The sequence below is a fragment of the Truncatella angustata genome (assembly GCF_020726525.1).
Source record: "Truncatella angustata strain MPI-SDFR-AT-0073 chromosome Unknown BKA67scaffold_14, whole genome shotgun sequence".
NCBI lineage: Eukaryota > Fungi > Ascomycota > Sordariomycetes > Amphisphaeriales > Sporocadaceae > Truncatella > Truncatella angustata.
The window spans coordinates 601,995-623,707 of NW_025763394.1; the positions used below are offsets into that span (position 1 = coordinate 601,995).

The window sequence follows — 21,713 nt, forward strand, 5'->3', positions numbered from 1 at the left end:
CCTCACGAAACGCAATTGATTTGCATCACGGCTTGCGATCATATACATATGAGCAGACTTGACAACCACGCTGACTAATTCCCGTGCAGTGCATCCTGCAACTCAACACAGATGAACAAAGTGATGAACAATGATTACGGAGAAGGTTTGTTAGCACTATCAATGCTATCTCAAGAATCATCGTCCGGGAGCTGTGCATTCAGCAAATCCGCAGTGACGATGAGCATCTTCAGCGTCAGGCGCAATGAGCGACCTGACGAAGACCTTTTGGTCTAACCCGCCCCGAGAGACATGTAATCCAACATGATTTCCTCCACCAGACAGAGACAATCTGTTCCACATCCAACCCAGCATTACAACGTGCCGCCCATGATGAAATACAAATATGCTAATGCTACTGGCTATGTTGGCCGATGACGAATGCGTGTCTAGATATGCAGTTTGTCCAAGAAAATGGTGTGCCGCAGCTAAGCGCTTGGCTGCGCTCAGTAAGCAAAAGTCAAAAACGCCGAGTCTAAATGCGAAAACCCGCTGGTAAAGCGAGGGCTGGTGGTATCAGACAAAAGAGGTCGATCGGAGACCTAATGAAATGCTGAGTAAGGGGGGGTATCTCGACATGTGGGAATCTCTGCTCCACAAGTCTTCCTCTTCTCATTGTGTAGGACAGCCTAATGTTTCTTTTGCTCTCCGCTGCTCGTCGTTTTCGATTTCGACGGGTACGACGAGTAGGAGTGGCTTTGTCGCACCTGCAATGCCCTGTTAGCATCGAGCACAGATTGAAAGTGGCTGCTTTCGGTGGACCGAACCCTTTGGCGACCTCTCCTTTCCTCCTCTGCTGGCGTGCTCACTGTCCTTCTCTCTTCCTCGTGCCACTCGCTAAGGCTCTTGCCGCCGAAGAGGAGGTCATCGTCATCGATCTCTATCGGCTGCATCCATCCGTACCCTTGTGTGTCGGTACCAGGCGACGAGTAGTAGTAAGGCGACACGTTTTGGGCGTGATGCGAGTCTGTCGACGTCGTGACCATCTTGAGAGGCGAAGGATTGGCAGTGTAGGACGACGTGTGAGCTTGGGCGTTGGATCGTTTTGTGGTGCTGCTGGTAGGCGGCGAAGGAGCCGAATAAGACTTTGTGCGCAGATGAAAAGTATACTGAGAAGGTGACCTATTCCCCGATGTTGTCCTGGAGTCGGCTGGGTTCTGGGCGCGAGGTGACGACATAGATGTCCCCGATAGAGGCGTGGCAGCTGAGGTACGGGTACGGAATCACGATTGGTGTTATGTACGCGAATGATGTGCAGAATAGGATGCTGGAGATCCGAGCGGACGTGATGTGAGCACGCGAAATTGGATGTGGCACTGCTTTTAATAAGTGTCCACACCCCGACCTTGGCGCTCGGTGAGTTGATCTAGGCTGTGCTCGCCCGGAAGCCTTGGTGGATAAACTCTGCACGGATAGCTGAACCAAGGGCTGTGTGTCCTCGATCTTCCGAAGGTTTGCGGCTGGAGATGTAGTAGATGGCAAGCCACTATATCGAGTCGTGAGATGGAGGGGGCAGATGGAGACCGCGAAACCGAGAGAGCTGGTCGCGGATGCGGGAGACGTGGGCGTGAGGCAGACTAATGTACGGACGCGAAAGGTAAACCTGGGGGTTGGGTAGCTGAACAGGACGAATGCGGGGATTTCCGGATGAGGGAACTCCAATCAATAAATGGTCGCGGGTTTCGTCAAAGGAGGTGTGGATGGTCCAGACTCCAGACCACGGAGAGGATGCGTGATTATGTTTCACTTTAGCGAAAATAGCGCCGCCCGCTGGTTGCGCCGTTGCCAGGAGTCCTGGCTGACCAGAAGACGAGAACTCGTGACCGATTCAGGCTTTTCGTTACACAGTAATATTGTGACCGGATATGGAAACGAGAGCTTGTTAAACGGCCTTGGCCGAAATGGTGACTACGCGATTAATATGGAACTGAGCTGAGTGGGTGAGGTGATTTTGACATGTGCCGATGGTAGCTTCAAGAAGACATATAGACCAAGGAGCCTAGAATCTGAGGCCTGCTTTAGGGGGGGAGGATTAGGCTGATAAAGTAAAAGTCTGGGGAAATGCTTCGTGGGGCTCGCAAGTGGGTATCGTGGTCTTTTCTCTTCTTTTCATTTCATTTCTTTCAGTGATGCACCTTCGAGTGTGCCAGGAGTCAAGCAAGCTTCTCTGCAGTGGTGATTACAAGGATCTCCAGGTTTGCTCTGTACATCTATATAATTGTTGGCGATTGCGCACCACCATGTCTGGGCAAGTAATCGCGCATTTGTGATCTCGGGGTGGACCAGACGTCGTGCACTGCTTATGTTTACGTTCTCTTGCGAAGTTTCTTTTGCTTGGATCAACGCTATCTCATGCTGCAAAAACTCTGTACGAGGAAAAGTCTCTGTGCTGCCATGTAATCTTTACTTGTTGGTATCTAACGCAGTTTGCAGATCGCTCAAACGTTTTCCTAAACGAGCCAAATTGCGATTCAAGCACTCAACAATGACGAACTTTTGCCTTGCCCCCCCATTCTGGTGGATGCGAATACCTGACTTATTCTGCTGAGTACGCTGACTCGCTGTGTTTCTCCATGATCTTTTATTTATTACTTGCACCCAAACGGCGGGACGAGAAATTTCCCCGCCAGTCACTTGGCGCATCTGCGCAGCCTTGTGGTGGGAGGGTGGTTTAAGAACTATCAACCGTAACCTAGTTGCCTAGCTAGTATGATAAATGCCCGTCATGATTCACGGCTACAGTCGTAGCCGCGGAGTGCTCGGTCCATTGAAGGATCAACAGGGTCCTTGTTGGAGGCTGAAAGAGAGGGATGATATTCAACGACAGAACGAGTGCTCCCGCGTAGACTGGCGATCGCACGCCGTTCTGGCAGTTGATCGGCGACCTTTGCAGCAGTCCTTTCTACCTTCCGGTGCCGCGTTTGCGGCCAGTGGCCCCCCCAAAAGTGTCAGAACAGAACGTGCTGGAACTTATCTCCGTATCCAGTATGTTTAGAGCGTGTAGTTTGGTACCGGCACAAGCGCTCAATTATTTTGGCCTCGTCTAAGGCAACTGGTCACGATCCAAAGGCAACTGGTCACGATCCAAAAGCAGGCATCAAGATTCCAGCTGAAAAATACCGGATTCTCACCACTCCATGCCACCTTGCGACCAATTGTAAGCTACGGACTTTTCGAGAGCTTTTCTAATATGCTTGATTTGCCGAATCTAAGCCCTGCTGTAGTTCCTGAGGGGCACCACCTTTGAGGCTCTTTCAAGAAGTCATGATGCAATGCTGATCCACTGACCAGGGGCGACCATGGCGTTAAAGGTACCGTGATGCAGCGGTTTCGTGCCTGAGTGGCTTTCGAAAGTGGCGCTTGAATGCCACTGGGGCGGCATTGTCGGAAAACAAGTATGCATCACCATCTGCTCAGTTGTAATCTCATAAATGTGTCATCCTCCACTCGTGATTCGCTTTCGCAAATCTCATAGCTGCACAATGGCGCTGGAGAGGCGGCCATGCACAGCACCACCATGCGGTGAAGACTATTTCAAGTGTAACATGAAGGCGGGACACAGCACTCAGCCGCCTGATAGTGGCGTAAAATTGCATTGTTTGTGGGATAGATCGACACTGTCATGATAGCCACATTGAGCGTCTGAACGTTTTGGCGCAGCTGAGTTCTGGACACGAGCATTGCTTCCCGTCTAAGTTTCCAGATGTAAAAATAAGCAAAATGTAAACACTGCACATCTTTTGGTTTGAGCCAAGAGTTCTGGAGTTCATGGTCCTAGCACCGCGATTATGCTAAGAGTACTGCGGGTTTCATTATGCGACCTACTGACAACTAGTGACTCGTCTCGCTCGTGTGTTGTTGATCTTTGATGCTCTTCGTGTCCGATCAACTATCAGCTCATGTAAGCCATGTGGGAGATTTTGTGCAGACTACCATCGATTTGATGAACCAATATCACAATCGAGGGATGAAGCAAATGTATCGTGGATCGGGTTCAATTGTTACCCGCCGATCTGATAATTGAGGCATCTCCGACGTGTCGCCGCCGCTTACTCAAAGCCACTGGGCAGGCTACGAGATCTTCGCCAAGTGTTTCCTATCCTACGTACGTTCTGATTCTAGACTTTTGGGTGAGATAAGCTTTCTTAGTCAGATATACGGATACCATCACAGGGCTACACCGTCGCTTCGTCAGATCTGGGAAGGTGCTTTGATGTCCGTAAAAGTGGTCCAGGTGTAGTCATGTTACTGAGCCTCAGTTGAGTCGCGGCACGGGTTTTATTCGACGCTGACATGTGCTTACATCTCATGACCGCAGCTTGTCCGTCATCACCCGCGTCGTGGCATCGAGATGGCATAATAGAGCGGCCAGTTAGCATATGTGACTTGTCTAGATTAAGTCTCTTGCAAATTTCGTAGTGAACCAAAACTTCTGGCAACGGAACAGTAAGTCCTCACTGGTCGCATCTCTGCCCTGTTGTGTACCAATCGAGTCCACAATATTTCCCATGTGACACTGGGCCTCGGGGTAGCTTAACCCCGGGGACACTCGCCAAGCTGTGGTGCGGGGTATCTGCTGCCAAAAGGTTGGACCCTTATTATTCATAGTACGGGCCCCTGGCACCCCGTAGGCGCTGGACTATTCAGGCTATCAGCCATGCCTCGCATGCCAGGATGCATGACATTTTGCACAGATTCGAACTCGATGAGGGGGTTGGTGGGCATTAGCGGCCGATCGTTGCACTTGTCAAGATAGACTCTGGGCTGGGTCCGCCCATAAACCCTTCTGCGTATTCTGGGAAACCTCGTAAGACGCGCGTATGGCAACACTGTTAGTGGAAGTTTCGCATTCGAATCCGGGAGACAAAAAAGAGCTTATTAGGTCTAATCATACTGTTTATATCATCACTACGATTTCGGTTTTGCGCGGACGCGGCGATGGAGGGACCCCGGCGTCGAGGCGCCGAATCTTACGGAGAAAGCATGTCGCTTTGGCGTATTCCGGAGGGGGGAGGCTCCTCCCATCCAATACTTTCAATTAATCAGAGGGCATCCGGTGTAGGCGAGAGGTGGCCGTATCACATTACTTTTGACGGCCGAGCCGCTTTGGGTCACCTGGACTGGTCATGATCTTGTGCGCACCGAGGACGTGCCGACTACTAAGCTGGTGATTTCGAGAAGGACAATATGCGTGCTTTGGAATGGTTTGACACGAGCTGCAGAACTTCAGTAACGGTTCAATGTGACTTCTTGTGCTAGAGAAACACGAATATGCAAAGGAGCGGGCTCGTTGTCGTACCTAGTACCATCCGCAATCCATGCCCTAAGTATGTCGTCATCCAGTAACGTGAGGCGAAGCGGGGGGAACTACGCTATTGCATAGCTTCTGATTGCGGCCATCCGCGACATGTCCGCCCGCTGGCTTAGTGCCCGAAGTAAGGCTACCAAAGATCCGGGTTCCTTGGGCCATAGTGGATTGATGATGAAGAGATTGTTTTTTTCACTGATGTCATCGCACGCTTTGATCCCACAGAAGGTTTCCCAATTCCACGATCATAGCGATGGAGGCGACACATGGCAAAACAGCCCGGTCTGTGAATATGGCTGTGGATAGAGTATCTGATTGATATGAAAAGGGCTACATCCTCATCGCTTGCCTCGTGAAAGAATGTGCCAACACTCGTGAGCCTTACTTATTAATGCTGCATACAGAGTATATCAATACAGCGCCATCTTGGCTATCCTCTTAGCTCAATCTTCCTATTAAGCATGTCGAACTACTTCAGCAGCCATAGCTCACTTCAATGGAAGTTTAGGCAATGCCTTGAGTATGTAATGGTTTACGAGTCAGACACTCGTTGCAGAATCTAGAAAATAACAAATATTTCTTATTACTCGAAGTTTTCCCCTGCGCATGCCTGAATCAAGTCCTTAACGCCGTGCCTATGTTCACGTCGACCACGTAATGCTTTCATGACACGCGCAGCTGCGATAGAAAACCATAAAGAAGAGCATAAGGAAAATCGAATCGTCATGACAGCTTGTTTCCCTCACTCCAACCCCCTGAACCTGCGGTTGAACTCTTCCACCGCTACCGCGACCATTCTGTACAAGAAAGTCCTTCCACTTTCCTCTCCGATCGGCACAAAGGGGCCGTTGGTACCACCTCTGAGCACGATACTAAGGCCGGTCCTCTCTTTTGCAATGGTCTGAACATCCTTGAGTGAAACATCCCACTCGGTCGTCAATCTCCGACTGCGTATCAACAAGATTCGACTGTAGGTGACCATGACGACCATATCTTCTCGAGGCAGCTCGAGATGGGCGATGTATTCCTCATTGAAGTATCGCCCGTTGTCAACCTGTTTGAGCCAGGATTGACCGAGAGCCTCGCGCTGGTTGTATGGGCGCACTACTCCGTCAGATGGGATGAAGCGTGTGATACGCACGCGGTCCAATTCAGAGCCATCAAACACGGTCGTGGTGTTGCGGACTCCCTCAGCCACGTTCGACGCAAAGTCTAGAATACCCACAGTGGGTTTAGTGACGAGGCCGAGTGCACCCTTGCCCACACCCTTGAAGAAGCCTGCGGCGCCTTCCTGTTCTGCACCTTCGAGGGGTTTCTTTGCTACGCCGCCGACACCTGATGCGACTGAGGTGAAGAAAGAGTTCGCACCAGCCGTGAAACCATACAAAGCATGCTTCGGTCGGTTACGTGCACGTGTGATACGGCGACGATCCTGGAATTGCTTGTCCAGAGTCGCTGCGGCCAGACCTTTGCTAAAACTTCCAGTGATCTTGGAGAATGAGTCCGAAAATCCGTAGACTGATTTCTTCACGAAGCTAGCAGCACCCTTGGCGATGCCGATTCCAAGGTCTTCGGGCTTGTCTGACATGATGAGTCCTTGGTAAGGTTCGTAAAAGACGTCTGTGATGCCACTACTAATATTGTTGAACAAACCAACCGGGTTGCCGAGGAAATCCGCACTCCCAATGATCTTGTGAACTTGGTAAATGACCTCTTGACTGTAATGGTTGGACATGTTTTGGACGAGGACGGGGATCGATACACGTGCATTCTCCAGAAGTAAAGCATTTAGTCGGATAGGTGCATCGTTGACATTGCCAATTGCCATCGTCATCGCATTGATAAAGAACATGACAGGGTTGTGCGACGAGGTCTTGTCTTCGATGTTGACCCGTTCGGTGCGCATGAACGACAGATCGAGCTGCATGGGCTGAATGTTGAGCACCTCAAAGTATATGTCCTGGCCTGACTGTTGTTGCTTTGGCTCAGGAATACCAAGGCCTTCGTCACAAAGCTTACCCTCATGGGTCTCGGTCCATGAAGCACCCGGCACTTTTGTGAAATCGAGAACAGCGTAGATGAAGTCCTCATCAAGTTCGACTGTCATCTGTTGCAGCAGCACAGTAGCGTACTTGATGTAGAGGACACCATAAGAGTCGTCCTTGACTCTCGTTACCATGGCGTGCAATGATGGGTGCGTCTCGATCTCTTGAGCTTGCTTAGGAACCACAGAAGGATACAGGACCATGGGGAACAGTCCTCCATACAATTGGTTATCGATTTGTATCCATTTGATCGAAGCACTGATGTTCTGGTATAATGCTGACTCGTTGTACTTAAGTTGAATATCTCTGAAAGTGACATATGCAAGCTCCTTGAGCTGGGAGTTGATCAACGAGACACCAATACCAGACAGCTTGAAGCTTGCCTGGAACGTCGTATCATTATCAAGCTGTTTAACCTCAAAGCCGCTAGTACTGGCAGAACCGAGACCAGTTCCAGTTCTTTGTCGGTACAAGCTCTTTCCAGGCTTGAAGTTGGATAAGATTAGAGTCTGCGTTGGCCCATCTGCGGCAACATTGATGTCGATGATCTTCTGCCCACCAGAACTGCTGACGAACTTCATAGGAATGAGGTTTCCAATCTCGGCCAATTTGACATGTCGCTCTTTGCTAGAAGTACTAATGACCACCTCCTTGAACTTGGCAGCTGGGAAATCCCAAGCATACGGCATGATGCTGCGAGGGGGTAATCGATATCGTACGGGGCGCCACCCAGAGCGATCCTCCACACCATCGTCATCGACATTGGGGTTTGCTTGCCAGAAAGTGAACTCTGTGTCGCTCTCATTGCGCATAGAGAATGGCCAATTCTTGGTCTCGACGCTGAGGTGTAAGAAAATTGTGGCATCCTCCATCAGTGTCTCAACCCGAATGAGACGTTGGCGTTGGCCGGCCTTGGCAATCTTGACGTGAGTGGTACCGAGATCAGAAATGTTGAAGGAAGAGCTCCATTGGTTATTGATACCGGGGAAGCACAAGGCCAGTTGTTTGGCATGAGACCTCTGAAGAGCATGCAGAGGTTGCAGAGCACCTGGTCGCAGGGTCATTATATTGGACGAGCCTGGTTCTCGGATGTTTAATTCTTCGCCGGCCTTGTTCTGAACAACAAATCTCGGGGCTAGAGTGACGACCCTGGTCATCTTGTACTTGCCATCGCCTGCCTCGACAGTGATTCCCACGTGGTACTCTGTGGCTTTGTCAGCTGTCGGGAGAACAACATCCGTCGTACTGCCAATAGCATCGAAACTTTGAGGCTTGCTCCACTCCGAGCCGCCAACCTTGAGCAAAGCACGGTTCCTATGATCATCGTTTCCGAAAGAGAACATAAATGGCAAAGCCTTAGGTTGCTCTCCATTCGAGTTATCAGCGAGAGGTGATTGACCAGCAGCTCTCTTCGCTTGCTGTAGGAATTGCTTTCCACGAACATTGACCTCCAAACCTGTCTTATTCAAGACAATGTACGGGCTGTAAACGGTGACCTTGAAAGCGCCACCTCCGTTGGGAACTTTAAAGTAGTGAAGTCGCAGTTGAAGCTGGAGGCCTTCCTCATCTTTGCACAGTAACTTGTTCTCTTTTCGGTAATCGTCCTGTTGTCCGGGGTTGATGATGGCAAACTCGCTAGGTTTAAACACCGTGTCCTGCATGTCTACGCTCATAAGAAGGAGATGCGATAATTCCACAACATGCACGGGACTAACGCCACCTTTGCGCAGGAAATTTGTCCAGTCCTTCTTAGTGTTCTTGTCATAGATCCTGTACTTGAAATCGTATGGCAGCAAATTTTCGAGGATGACCGGGGGCGAGAGCTTGATTTTCATGTAAGGATATTTACTAGGATCATAGTCAGCGAGCGTTATCAGGAGAGAGGAAAGGGAATATACCCATTCAAGAAATGACCCTTGTCGAAACTGGTGTTCATCTGAAAGTAGAACGGGTCATTGCCTTCACCCTTGCAAACCAGCGTTCGGGTTGGCCTTTTGATCAGATCCTTCCACCAGAGGTGTTCAGATGACCAAGCATAGCCAAATCCGGAGTCCGGCCGCACCAGCAGAGACTTGACAAAACAAGCTGCGACAGGTGCAGGTCGGCTCTCACCTGGAGGAATCTTCTCGATCTTCAGAAGATGCCCTTCTTGTGCATCGTAGACGCCTAACTCCACGGGGATCTGCGTATCATTTTCAACTACCAATGGTGATCGCAGTGTCACATATTTGATGTTGTCCTCGCCAAGCTGCACTTCAACGAGAAGTCGGTGTAGTGTGTTGTCTGTCTTCGGTCGTAAACTGTATAGATATTCACCATGGCGATTGATGCGAATATTCTTGACTGTATCAAAACCACTTCCCTCGATCTGAATACTCACAGTATTGGTAGTGTTATTCTCTGTCATGATATTTTCCCGCATTTTCTCCCAATGCTCGAAGCTCCAAGGAGCTTCTTGGCCATCCTCAAGCTTGACAGAAATGTTCTCGGTATTGCTTTGATTCCTCGCTTGGACAACAACATCGAATCCAGTATAGTTCCGGATCTTGTATGGGGACTCGGCCCCCCGTGCCTTGCCCAACACATCTTCATTTTCTGTCAAAAAGTCAAAGGATTTCGAGGCAAGTGCGATAGTAGCCGTGGTGACTGTAAGGTCAAAAGCCTTTCGGGACTGCATGTCGATGGACAGCATGCCATTATTTGGTTGCTTCGCCACACCAACACCAACCTGCCAGGGCTCAAGCAGAGGCTCCCAAGCAGACTTGGCAAAGTTGTAAACATTAATGTACATATCCATTGCTGTCTCCGCTTTGAGGCTACTGGTCCAGTCGGCGGCTGATGCTGTGAAGCTCTTGATGTTCAAGTCCACGATGGGAAGTTCGTGTACATCACCTATCAACACAACCCGAACGCCGTCGATCGATGCGGTCAACTCCTCATGTCGTTTGGGGCCACTATTGACATCGTGGACTGGTCGTGGAGGCTGTGATGACTTGCGCGTTCGAGTCGTCAGTGTGCCAGCCGTCTTGGATCGCTTTGTTCGATTCGCGATAGTTGAATTACCGCGACCGCTTGCTGTGCGTTGCTTGAAACCGTCGTTACGGAGCTGTTCTGCCTTCTTGTCCGAAGCGCTGACCCTGTTGTCCTCAGGTTGGTTTGCAGAAAGCTCAGAAGCCTTGCTGACAATTTGAAGAACGAGAAGAATATCGCGCAACGAAAGGCGCAGGATAAGAGGCTCGATGTCGACATGGATATTGGTCAGATTGGGCTGGGAACTGTCCATGGACATCTGAATAGAAAAGTCATCTAGGATACGCAACCGTGACTCTTCGAATCTATCCATGCGACATAAGAACATGCCAACCTTCTGAACTTGGAAAGTCAAAGCGTGCTGTTGTGATAGAAGCACCTGTTTGGTGCCCAAAACGATAGCCTCTGAGCTTGAGCTCAATGGATTTGCGATAAGGATCACCTGAGCATCCACGATGTTGACGCGGAAGGCAACAGTTATCTTGGACTCCTCTTTTTTTTGCCCAACATTTTGGAGTTGTCCTGGCTTCTGAGATTTGCTGCCCGTGAAGACAACTTGCATCGAATCAGTATCAGAGTCTTCGGGTGAGTCTTCCGAGCTATCGTCCACTTGCACCGCCTCATCAACCTGGATACTAGCGGTAACGAATCTTTGCAGCGCGAAGACGTAGTCCAGGGCAAAAATGACTCGAGGACTGTCGATAGCAACCATTGCTATAAGATTCTTGTTCTGGCCAGAGCTCATGGAGATGGAAGCCATGAATTGTTGGACACTCTTATTGGACGAAGTCATGATCTTGCGGAACTTATTCCCATCCTTCTGGCGCGAGTCCTGGATGGTGAAGGAGTGGATGACGAACTCTGCCTCGAGAGATCCGTCTGCCAACATACGAGTCTTCAGTTTGCTGTTGTCGAGAGAGAACTGCGAAAGACTAGCGCTATCGGTATTGCCGGTTCGTTTGCCCTCAGGGGCATCGATCAACTCAAGACCGATCTTGTGGGCCTCGAACACCAAGTCAAGTTTGGTCCAGGTATCCTCCCGAGAACCAAGTTCAGGGCCCAGATCGATGAGAGAGTCTTCATTACCAGTAGTCGTTGAAGACATGGTCTTAGCTCGTCTCAATGTTCCCTCGTCGACATCTCTCTCTGCTTCTTCGCCGCTTGCTTCAGCATCTGTGGCGAAGGCAGCAGGCACAGATCTCGAGATTTGGAGAAGTGATTTGAGTTGATACTGAGAGATTTTGAGGTTCAAGTCGGTCATCTTGCCCTCAATCTCCATGTCGGGACGTTTCGATCCCCTTTGGTGCTCAGCATAAGTGATGTTAAAGCCGAGATCGACATGGTCGATCATCTCCATCTCCTCAGATTCGTCTTCTTGGAAGTGGTACAGAGACGTAAGTCTTACGTTACGAATACCGGCCGATAACTTCATGGCAATTTGAGCGTCTTCGGAGTCGTCCAAGGGAACAAATTTGTTTTGAGCATAGATCTCTCCGAGGTAGGCCGTGATCAGGTCACGCTTCGCCCTGCCCGGTACGACCACACCAGGGAAGACGATGATGGGTGTGTTGACGAGGACGTCGAACTTGAAACGGCTGGTGCTTTGTTGAATTTGCTGTGCCTGGCTTGCAGCAGCTTGGCGTGCGGCATTGTAGATTGCCTGCATCTTACCGAACTTGACCAAGAATTCGATGATCTTTCTGAAAGGTTCTTCTTGGAAGTTGATCTTAATGGAGCCAGCCCGTAAGAATATCGAAGAATCATAACCAGGATATGCATTCTTGTTATCCCTATCAAAAGTCTCATATCGAAAGTCCGCAAGCTCGTCCCCTTGGATTGTGACCAGTCTACGAAGGCTGGAATTCTCGGAAGCGCCAACGTTTACATCATCGACTAGACTAAGATCTCCCAACTTTGTAGCTATGCGCATCGTCTTTCCAGAGAGATAGACACCAACGTCAGCATGGTTGAACGAGAGAGTCGCGAGCCGTATGCCATCGTTATTCAGGATCAATCGTATAGTTTTCAAGTCAACCTTGACCCTGATAGACCCTGCCTGTTCCGGCTGTTGTTCGGGAGGAGGTTCCACAATCTCAGGTAAGTCGCTCTCATCGTCACTGTTCGTGATCGCTCTCCTCTGCGGCTGGGCGTTTGCATTATCATTGTTGGTGAAGGTTACCAAGATAAAATCCAACAGTGTTAGCAACGTCTTCCTTGTTACGACGAGGTTGATGGTCGAGACCGTGACATTGATGTTAGTCTCTATACCTTCGTAGACTGGCATGAACTCTGGCGACTCTCTCTTAACCTTGATAAACTTAACTGTAACCAAGTCTCTCTTTTCTTGGCGGTCCTCAACATCGCCGGATGACACGATTGACTTGAACTCGACTGAAGGGTTGTTCTCAACAAAGTCGTCAACGGTGACAGATCCAAGAGACACTTCAGCAACCATGTCAAACGGTCGGATATAAAAGTCCAAGTCGAAGTCCTCAGCAACCAGCTCAACCAACAGAGACTCGGGCTTCTCTCCGTCGGGGTCGCTCCTGTAGAGGGAGCCTTGCAGTTTATCGACAGCAAACGTGAACTCAAACGTCCGTTGCTGCATCTTCAGTTGTTGATTAGTGCTGCCTTCAGATGCATCTTCGAAAGCATCATCGTCGTCATCGTCGTCATGAATAATGACAGCAGTCTGTGGGGTCGAAAAAATGTTGGCCGAAGACTTCCTCTTATGGGCCTTGTTCGACCTCGTGGAACGACCAGATGCACTGCTGAGCAACCTTGGTCTGTTTGGCCGTTGTTGCGATTGAGCCTGCTGTGTATCTCCACCAAATTTCGGTATGGCAACATCAATCAACTTCATGAGACTCTTGTATTTGGTGTCGGACACAGTGGCGTGCAAAACAGGTAAGTGACCGGACACCTTCATCTTGGTAAGGTTCGGTGCCTTGGGGAGGATTGACATGGCCACCACGAAGTCGACGTTGATCTTCTCAACGATATGGTACATTCTCGTATCGTCCTTTTCGATCAATTGAGACTTCGCATCGTCGATCGAAGGGCCGATGAGGACCTGCGTTGAGCTCAGTTTGACGACAAACTTGTCGTACATTAGCGACTCAAGTTGCTTGAAGTCCTCGTCGGAGTATGACTGTTTCTGTTTATCCTGAACCTGCTTCATTACCTCCTTATCGACAAGCTCGCTGTTTACGCTGATGTGGCCAGCGTCTATGATAAGGCAAGTAGATCGTTCGGTGGTGATGCTTTGCGGAATAATGATCAAAGGCGCTTGCAAATCGAGCTTGGCGTTGATTGTCTTGTGTTCATCTAGAGCAAATTCGAGGCCAGCTCTCGTCTGCTGCCTCAAGCCCTCAACTGTAGCACCTGCGGTCTCCATGAGAGCACTGATGGCCTCCATGTGTCGCTCGGGCGGCTTGAAGAAGTCTACGATACCTACGACGAAGTTGGGATTCCACACAATCTCGAGAGGCTTCAGTTTAGCGGTGACAGCAAAGTCACCCTGGCCGTTTAGAGGATTCTGCTCAACTTTCAAATCAAAGAACGACGTGTTCTGAGAGGTTTCTAGGTCTGCAATCGAAAGGCGCTTCTGCTTGTTTGTGTCTGGCGCATCCTTGACTCGAACGATCTCTTGAAATATGGAGTCAGGGGTGGTTCCGTCGTTGACGCGGAAGCCGCCCAGGCTAAGGTCTGCAAGCACCGAGTCTGGTCGTTTGAGGGCCTTAGCTTTGAACATGTCAAAGTGCAGACTCAACAGGTCGGTTTTGGACCCGTGGGGGCTTTGTCGCAGAGTGAAGCTACCAGTGCTCAGAACTGTGTCGACTTGCATCTTGACAGTATCTCGGGGAGCATCGACGGCATCGGCCAATGCTGTCTTCTCGTCCCAATCGATCGCTTCGTACAGCTCTTGCCGCTGCTCTTCCGTCATCTGGGTATTTTCTGAATTATCTTGATGTTGCTGTTGAGATGGCTTGGAGCCCCAGATCCAGGATGACCATCCCTGCTGTTCATGTTGCGGCTTCGGCGGGGCGTTCTTCAAAGCTTCGGCGTTCTCTTTTTTGAGCTGGTTACGAGCCAAGGACCTCCAAAAGCGCAGATCCTCGTACGTGAGCTTCTCCTCGAGCCTGGTGAGATCTTCCTTGTCCTGGGCGGAAAGAGTTTGGTTCGCCTTGATCTTCTTGAAGAGTTCGATGTATCGGCGGCGATTGTCTCGCCTCTCACGGAAGTAGTCCCATGACCATCTTCGGTTGCGATCGTGAATCTTTGACAGGACAGCATCTCCGGCGAACCTGAGCCATGCACGGGGATCTTGTTTTGGTGAAACCCCCTTTGGTTGCAGCTTCTTGTATTCTTGGTGGCGGATAAAGTAGTGGAAAAGATCTACCATCATCAAGGCATCGCGGTATTGGTCGTCATCAAGAACGACACCGATCTCGTCGAAGAGGAGGCTGGCCTTGGTCTTTGGTGTGTGAACATGGCCCGTCTTGTCTAGTGTGATCTTGGCTTGGCCGCTGACTGGCTTCAAGATGAATTGATGTCCTACCGTCGACGCATCTTCCGCTCTGCCAATCAAATTCTTGAATTCCGCAATCAGATCGTCGTGGGGCAGGGCATTGTCTCCTTGGTCTGGTACCTCGCGGCCGGAGCCTAGAAGCTTGGTGTCGGTGTTCCAATACACAGCTAGCGCTTCCAGCTTGGCGAGTTTGTTCGTAGACTTGGTTGAGTTCTGGATGAAAGTCGGCTTCCACTCGCCGTCGGTGGAGACTGCGCTGAACTCCTCGAGAGTGACGCCGAGGGCGAAGGGGTGACCGGGGGTGGATATCGAGTCCTCGTATCGCACGTGGATGTTCTTGACTGTGACCTGCAGGTTATCGACAATCTTAGTGACCAGACTCTCGGTGAAACTCTGACTCTTCTTCTGCTCTTCCTGACTGAGACCCGCTTGAGACCGTTCCTTGAGGAGCTCAGCAGAGTCCAGCTTCTCCATCTTGAGCCTCTGTTTCCTGCGCTCCTCTTCGTCTTCGTCGTAGGCAGCCTCCTCCTTGGGCGAGGCCAGCAGGAAGACATCTTCGATAAAGACCTTGACTGGGGAGCCGCGCAGATTCGACCAGGGTATGACGAGAGTGAGCTCTCCGAGGTGTCCTTCGACGACATTGATGGGGAGCTTGAGCTGGTCAAGTGCTTCCTTACGCAGCTCGAGATTTCGCAGCTTCACATCGCCAGACCAGATGCCGACTTTCAGCTGGGTTGGGTCAAAGTTCTTGACGTACATGCCCAAGAAGCGGTTCAGGAGGCCGGAGACCAGGCCTTCGAGCATGGTGATTTTGGGGTGCCGTAACCCGGGCCGGGGAGATTTGTGGGATTAGGACGGGGTATCGTAAAGGCTCATAGGCAGGAAACGTGTCTGTCTTGGCTGTATGTCATGAGGGTTCGTCGTCGTCGTGTGGTCGTTGCCTCATTTACAGTTAGGAGGTCGTTGTTGGCAGCATTAGGATTACGGTGGATCCAGGAGCCGGGGCTGCCACTGAATAAGAGGAGCGAATCGCGCAGATGTCGAAGAAATGCAGCAATACAATGAGCCAAGGTCGAAGGAATGAAATGACCTGCGGTGGATGCAATGCAATGCGATGCGATGCGACGCGATGCGATTGTATGTGATGCAACTGAAGTTGAAATGGCACCACGATATTGACAGGTGTACGTATACTCTGCAATGGCTAAACCTAGGCCCTTACAGTAGTCGAGGTCCTCGGTTGGAGAGTCTCGTGTAGCGTGTATGTGAGTAGTGATGCTTGTTTGGCACCTGCAATCACCAGGAATAGACTTTCGGAATTTGTGGGCAGTAATACCAACACAGCAGCACGCATGTGGCATGTGGCATGTACTTTAGCTGGCAGATTCGTTGGTGCCTGATCGTTATCCCCCTTCTATCCATCAGAGATTCGTTCATCCCTAACTATCCTAATCCCAATTCCAGTCCCAATCCTGATGCCCCGTTCCATTGTATGACGCCAGAGGTCGCTGGAAATAGCAGACCAGGTGTCGGTAGGAAAACGCGCAGCGGGGCAACTCTAGCGGGGCATTAGTTGTTCACGGGCTTTCTTGACTGCCAACACAAATGACTGCAGCTGCCAACTAACATACGAGGCATCTATCATGTGCACACACATTATATATCTTAGTATTTATTCCTTCCGTACTTATTCTTGTTCCCTTCCATCGACTCCCTCCACTATCGAGATATCCATGCATTGAGTCAAGGTAATTGGTGTCACTGATGACCTGATCTTCTACGCACTCCAGGCTTATATACCCATGAAACGCGGGGTAGTTCTAAAATCAATTCCAAGTCTTAGGCTCACGGACGGTGTGATCAAATACTTGTAGGGGCTGGCCCAGGACTGACGTACAAGCGCAGTGGGGGGATTCAAGCTGTGGGCAGCCCCCTTGAACGCTTGAGGTCGTTTGTCTTTCTAATGTCTCCAACATTACGTCACTACGACCGCAAACGTTCTAAAAGCTCGCGAGCTTTTCGCCTAGCTCCAGACTCCAAGCTCCAGGCTCCAAGCTCCAAGCTCCCAACCCCCCAGATCATGGTGATTGATCGATCAAAAACACGAGCAAGCCGGCATATAAACATTAAACAGACTGCGAGTTGTCAGCATGCGGCACGCAATACTGCGTTGTGGAAATTCGTTTCAGCGCTTCGAGGTCCAATTGCAGTACCTGGCGACGTAACCTACCAGATCCAGTTTCCAGTTTCCAGTTCCCAGTTCCCAGCCTTGATTCGCTCAACTCTCGGCAGTCATAGATGATACAATTGCATCAGCCATTACATACCCATACTACTTTCTCCATCTCAGTCCCGCAGCACGAATCTTATTTGTACGATCCGTGCCGGCTGAAATACGTCTACACCCATCATCTTTGTTTCCAACAAGTGAATGATTTTTTGATACCAATTGATATTTCTGATTTTATACCTCTGCCTCAAGTGTTATTCGCTATTTCCCTGCCAATTGTGCCTAAATCTTCCCCAGTTCCCCTGAGTTGCAGTTCCCTGAGTTGCACCAACCATGTTGCGGAGCACACGACCTCTCTGGACGAGTTCGACAAGAACTCTTCTTTCGCAAAACGCCGCCACGACAACCTCTCGCCTACAGGCTTCTCAATTGACCTCAATATCTAGATCGAGGACACCCAATGCTTCCACAACGGCACGCGTCCTACCTCTGATACACAAGACATCCTACGCCACGAAGCATGTGCAGGACAAAGAGGATCCGGAAGAGGTCAAGAAATGGGCTGAGGAGAAGCTTGAACCGCACCCGGAGGCCGTGTCTAGCGAGTCAAGTGTTCGACATTTCTCGGATTTCCTAGAGCCATCTCAGAGACCCGCCAACAAGGACGACCCAGCAGCAGCGCCGCCAGTCAAGGACGGAGTGGCCCATGACTTGGTGAGTATAATCGCTTTCGATAACTTACTATGCCGTTCGTACAACTCAACCAAGAACGCGCAACTGACTCTCTTTCTCCTCAAACGCAGAACTTGGTTAAGGAGACCTTCTCCCTTAGCACCGTGCCTAAGGAATCGCTCTATCTCGGTCTCGCCGGTACTCTTCCTTACCTTGCAACATCATTCAGCAATGTCTACCTTTCATGGGCTCTGAACACCGAGTGGCCGACATCCTCCAACTTTGTTAACTCAATCCTAATGACCCATGATAACGCTAGATACTGGCTTGGTGTTGTCGAGCCTTTGCAAATGGGATATGGCGCAGTTATCATCAGCTTCCTAGGCGCCATCCACTGGGGTCTTGAGTACGCCGAAAAGACGCCCAGCAAGCCTCGAACGCAATTTCGGTATGGCATGGGTGTCGCAGCATCAATTGTTGCATGGCCTACATTGTTTTTGCCCTGGCAGTTTGCCTTGACGTCACAGTTTGCTGCATTCGTCGGCCTGTACTTTGCCGACTCTCGTGCCACAGTCCGAGGTTGGGCACCCTACTGGTACGGCACCTACCGCTTTGTCCTTACAGCCATTGTCGGCGCAGCCATCATGATCAGTATCATTGGTCGCTCAAAGATTGGTGACACTGCCCCACGACTCTCTGGTCTTAGCGAGAAGTTCCACGCGACGCATGGCGAGGAGCCATATAGCAACAAATGGGCCAATGCCGAGCAGCCAGCCAAGAAGGAGTATCAGAATAAAAAGGCAGAAGAAGAGAAGCGCAAGCAAGAAGAGGAGGCCAAGAAGCAAGAAGAGGAGGAGGCCAAGAAGCAGAAGGAGGAGAAGGAGAAGGCTCAAAAGGAGGCCAAAAAGCCCAAGGACGCGGACAAAAAAGATGCGAAGAAGGATGCGAAGAAAGACGAGAAGAAGGATGAGAAGAAGGATGAGAAGAAGGATGAGAAGAAGGATGATAACGAGAGTAAAGACAACGCTAAGAGGGATCAGGAGTCTCAGGATAATGAAAGTGGTGATGAAAAGAAGGAGGGCAAGGTTGAAGAAAACTAAGCCGTTTAACGATTGTACATCTCGGTTGCTCTTCGAAATGGCTCCGGATGCATTTCTCTCTGTATATAAATAGAGCCTGGCGTTACTGGGACTGGATGTATACTATCAATGATACATTTGACTTCGAGGCCCTGCACGGAAGGGGTCTACCCAATATCGTCTTAGTGACCCATGTGAAGATAATGCAACACTGACGTCCAAAGTCGAATTCCCAGAATCTACTGACAGGACCATGATGTACATAGGGATGCAAAGAATGCAAATTTTCGGCACGTGTTTGTGGCGAGCCACAACATAGGCGCTCTGCCGAGGGAGTACTTTGCTTTACATTATTTTCTCGCGACAACCGAGAGCCGGTCAACAAGCGCACATCTTTCGCTATTCGTCAGCTCGCTGCATTCAGGCATGACTGTCACCGATGATGGCATATTTGAGAATGCCGAATCACTCACGCTACCGCCAGACCGCCTGAGCGTGAAAAACGCTGCAGTCGTGTGGCTACCCGGATCCCCATACATGCGTCGACGAGCACGATATTCAAGTATCGTCTCCTATCTTCACGGCCGTACTTTGCGCAATGACCACGGTGTATGGAACATGTTGCTGTACGCCCGCGGTACTTCTTTTCCAAGCAAAGCCTTACTATACAAGATTGACAGTGTAGCTAGTCATTACTGCAGTCAAGGCGTCTAATAGCATATTTTGTGGAACTCATTCTACTCATTCCTGTGGCAAGAAAGCGCATGGCGCTACAAAGCCATAGGTCATGAATCGCTTTAGCATGAACCGTGTTGAGATTTCTTGGATAGCCTTTGATTTAGGCACTGTATTTTGTTTGTAATGATGTTGCAGAAGCAAGTAGTCAATAAAGGTACCCTGCAGTTAGTAGTATATTCAAAAACTCTTTAAGACTACACACAACTGTACTTGTCGGTGTTTAAACGGAATCGTGGCTTACCTACATCTACTCTAGCATTGTTCTCTTACACTTTAGTCCGTGTTGTGTAATCCATTCGCCCGGTTAGTTGCGGCTGCCCACTAATATCGAATATCATCTTGCACATAGTTCGGCCATGAGACCGTATGTTGATTCAAACGCCCGACAGAGGTGGTATCGTGGATCTGGAAGCGCGAGAAGGTCTGCAAAGTCTGACAATGATCGGCTCTTTGCTTCACGTCTTTCAGATATCTGTCTTGTATCCCTCATGGACTTACATGAACAATCGCGTCATGGAAGGTTTCTAATCTCGGAATGATCTAGTCTAGAGCAGATAACAATCCTCTAGTCTCTGCTTTCGAAGCTGTCCAAATTCTTCACCATAATCAAATCACCCATACTAAGATTTATGTCTCGTGCGCATCCACAGAACACCGACGGTTGCGGGACAATTCATTCCTTGTGGGGTCTTCGAATCCGAGCCCAACCTCAGTGCTTAACGCAATAACCGTGAAAGGCCGCCCATGTAAGAATATCTATGAGCTCGGGCCTTCTTCCCCAAAATGCCTCTATAGTCCAGACTGAACCACAATGTTCATGTTTTTGGTCGACCCCACATTCCAATGCAGGTAACGACCGGAATTGTAACCCCGCTATGTCTGTGCTTTACCATCGAGGAAACTAATACTGTAGTCCAAGATCGGTGTTCGGGACTGTCGCCGAAATCTTAATGTACTTTGACTTTGTTTTAACCATGGCGATGGGACTTTATCCACTCGTTGTCAAGTTTGCCGCATGTCAGCAGCCGGGTATAAAGGGAAATAGTGATCTGATTTAAAGGGTGCGCATAGAACAGTAAGTAGTCTTAAACGACTAGAACCCGTAAGATGACTTGATGTCATTCATATGCGATTAGAGTACCGTTTACCTTAGTAGGATAGTAGGTAGAAATGTCACTAGCTATTGGGAAGTACTACCTCGCAAATATTTCATGTTGGCCAATCGTATCATAGCCAGATGTTACCTCTGCAGATGTATAGACACACGCTGGAGAACTTTACGGTGCATGCCAACACGTCGGTGAACGGTGAAGTAGCGTGCCTCAGACACATCAGTTCAAGGAGCACAGGGTAATAGCCAAAGCCACATAATAGCTTTGCATCATCCAACTTGTCATTCAAGGCCAATCGTGCTAAATGTCATGCTATACTGATTACTCGGCAATCGATTCGTCAGACCCGTCGAAGAAGTCGCGCTTGATTCGTTGCTGATAACTCCGACTATATAGCGGAGTTGGCCGCATTTCCACCCCTGCCTGTTCTGGCCAGCTAACCTAGGGGAATGTGAGACCACAATCGGCCGCACATTCTCTGGTAAGACCTGACGTGATGTGCGTATTTAGTAGGCAAACACATCAAATCATATACTTGTGTATTATCGTTTATTCCAAACGCATGAGCTTTTAGTTGGTTATTTAGAACAGACGAAGATCTACGCATGGTCTAACGACCAACTCGTATACACATATGTATTCTCCCAACCTGTGACTCCTGTCTCGGTAAACTTGCCGAATACCCCTGGCTGTCCACGCACCTAGACTATAGAAGCTGGGGCCGAATAAAAGCTTGAGACACCCAGGGAGCTTTACAGCAATCATTTGCAACCCAGCCAGCACAGAGAAATCAGCCCGGGTAATGATATTGTCGGATACCGTAGCCCTTGTAATGAGTTTTCGCCGGAGAACGACGATCTATTTACGACATAGCCGTCTCGTGCGATGTTTAATCCGTTGTATGAAGATCCTATACAAAATAAATAAAA

The 21,713-nt window shown here is 49.7% G+C and overlaps 3 protein-coding genes across 3 annotated transcripts; 1 reads left to right on the forward strand and 2 right to left on the reverse strand.

Moving 5' to 3' along the window:
• Positions 1–511: 511 nt before the first annotated feature.
• BKA67DRAFT_141268 (uncharacterized protein) lies at positions 512–1,463 on the reverse strand. The gene has a single exon (XM_046095062.1). It carries the CDS (start codon positions 1,215–1,217, stop codon positions 669–671), a length of 549 nt encoding a protein of 182 aa, XP_045951152.1. The 5' UTR covers positions 1,218–1,463; the 3' UTR covers positions 512–668.
• A 4,626-nt stretch (positions 1,464–6,089) lies between these two features.
• Positions 6,090–15,757, reverse strand: BKA67DRAFT_665445 (uncharacterized protein; the record flags this gene model as incomplete). Its single annotated transcript, XM_046108551.1, has 2 exons — positions 6,090–9,240; positions 9,291–15,757. 2 exons carry the CDS (start codon positions 15,755–15,757, stop codon positions 6,090–6,092), a joined length of 9,618 nt encoding a protein of 3,205 aa, XP_045951153.1.
• A 1,629-nt stretch (positions 15,758–17,386) lies between these two features.
• Positions 17,387–19,114, forward strand: BKA67DRAFT_141356 (uncharacterized protein). The gene is made up of 3 exons (XM_046095063.1): positions 17,387–17,897; positions 17,987–18,720; positions 18,786–19,114. The coding sequence occupies exons 1-3, from the start codon at positions 17,517–17,519 to the stop codon at positions 18,823–18,825; spliced, it is 1,155 nt and encodes a 384-aa protein (XP_045951154.1). The 5' UTR covers positions 17,387–17,516; the 3' UTR covers positions 18,826–19,114.
• Positions 19,115–21,713: the final 2,599 nt, after the last annotated feature.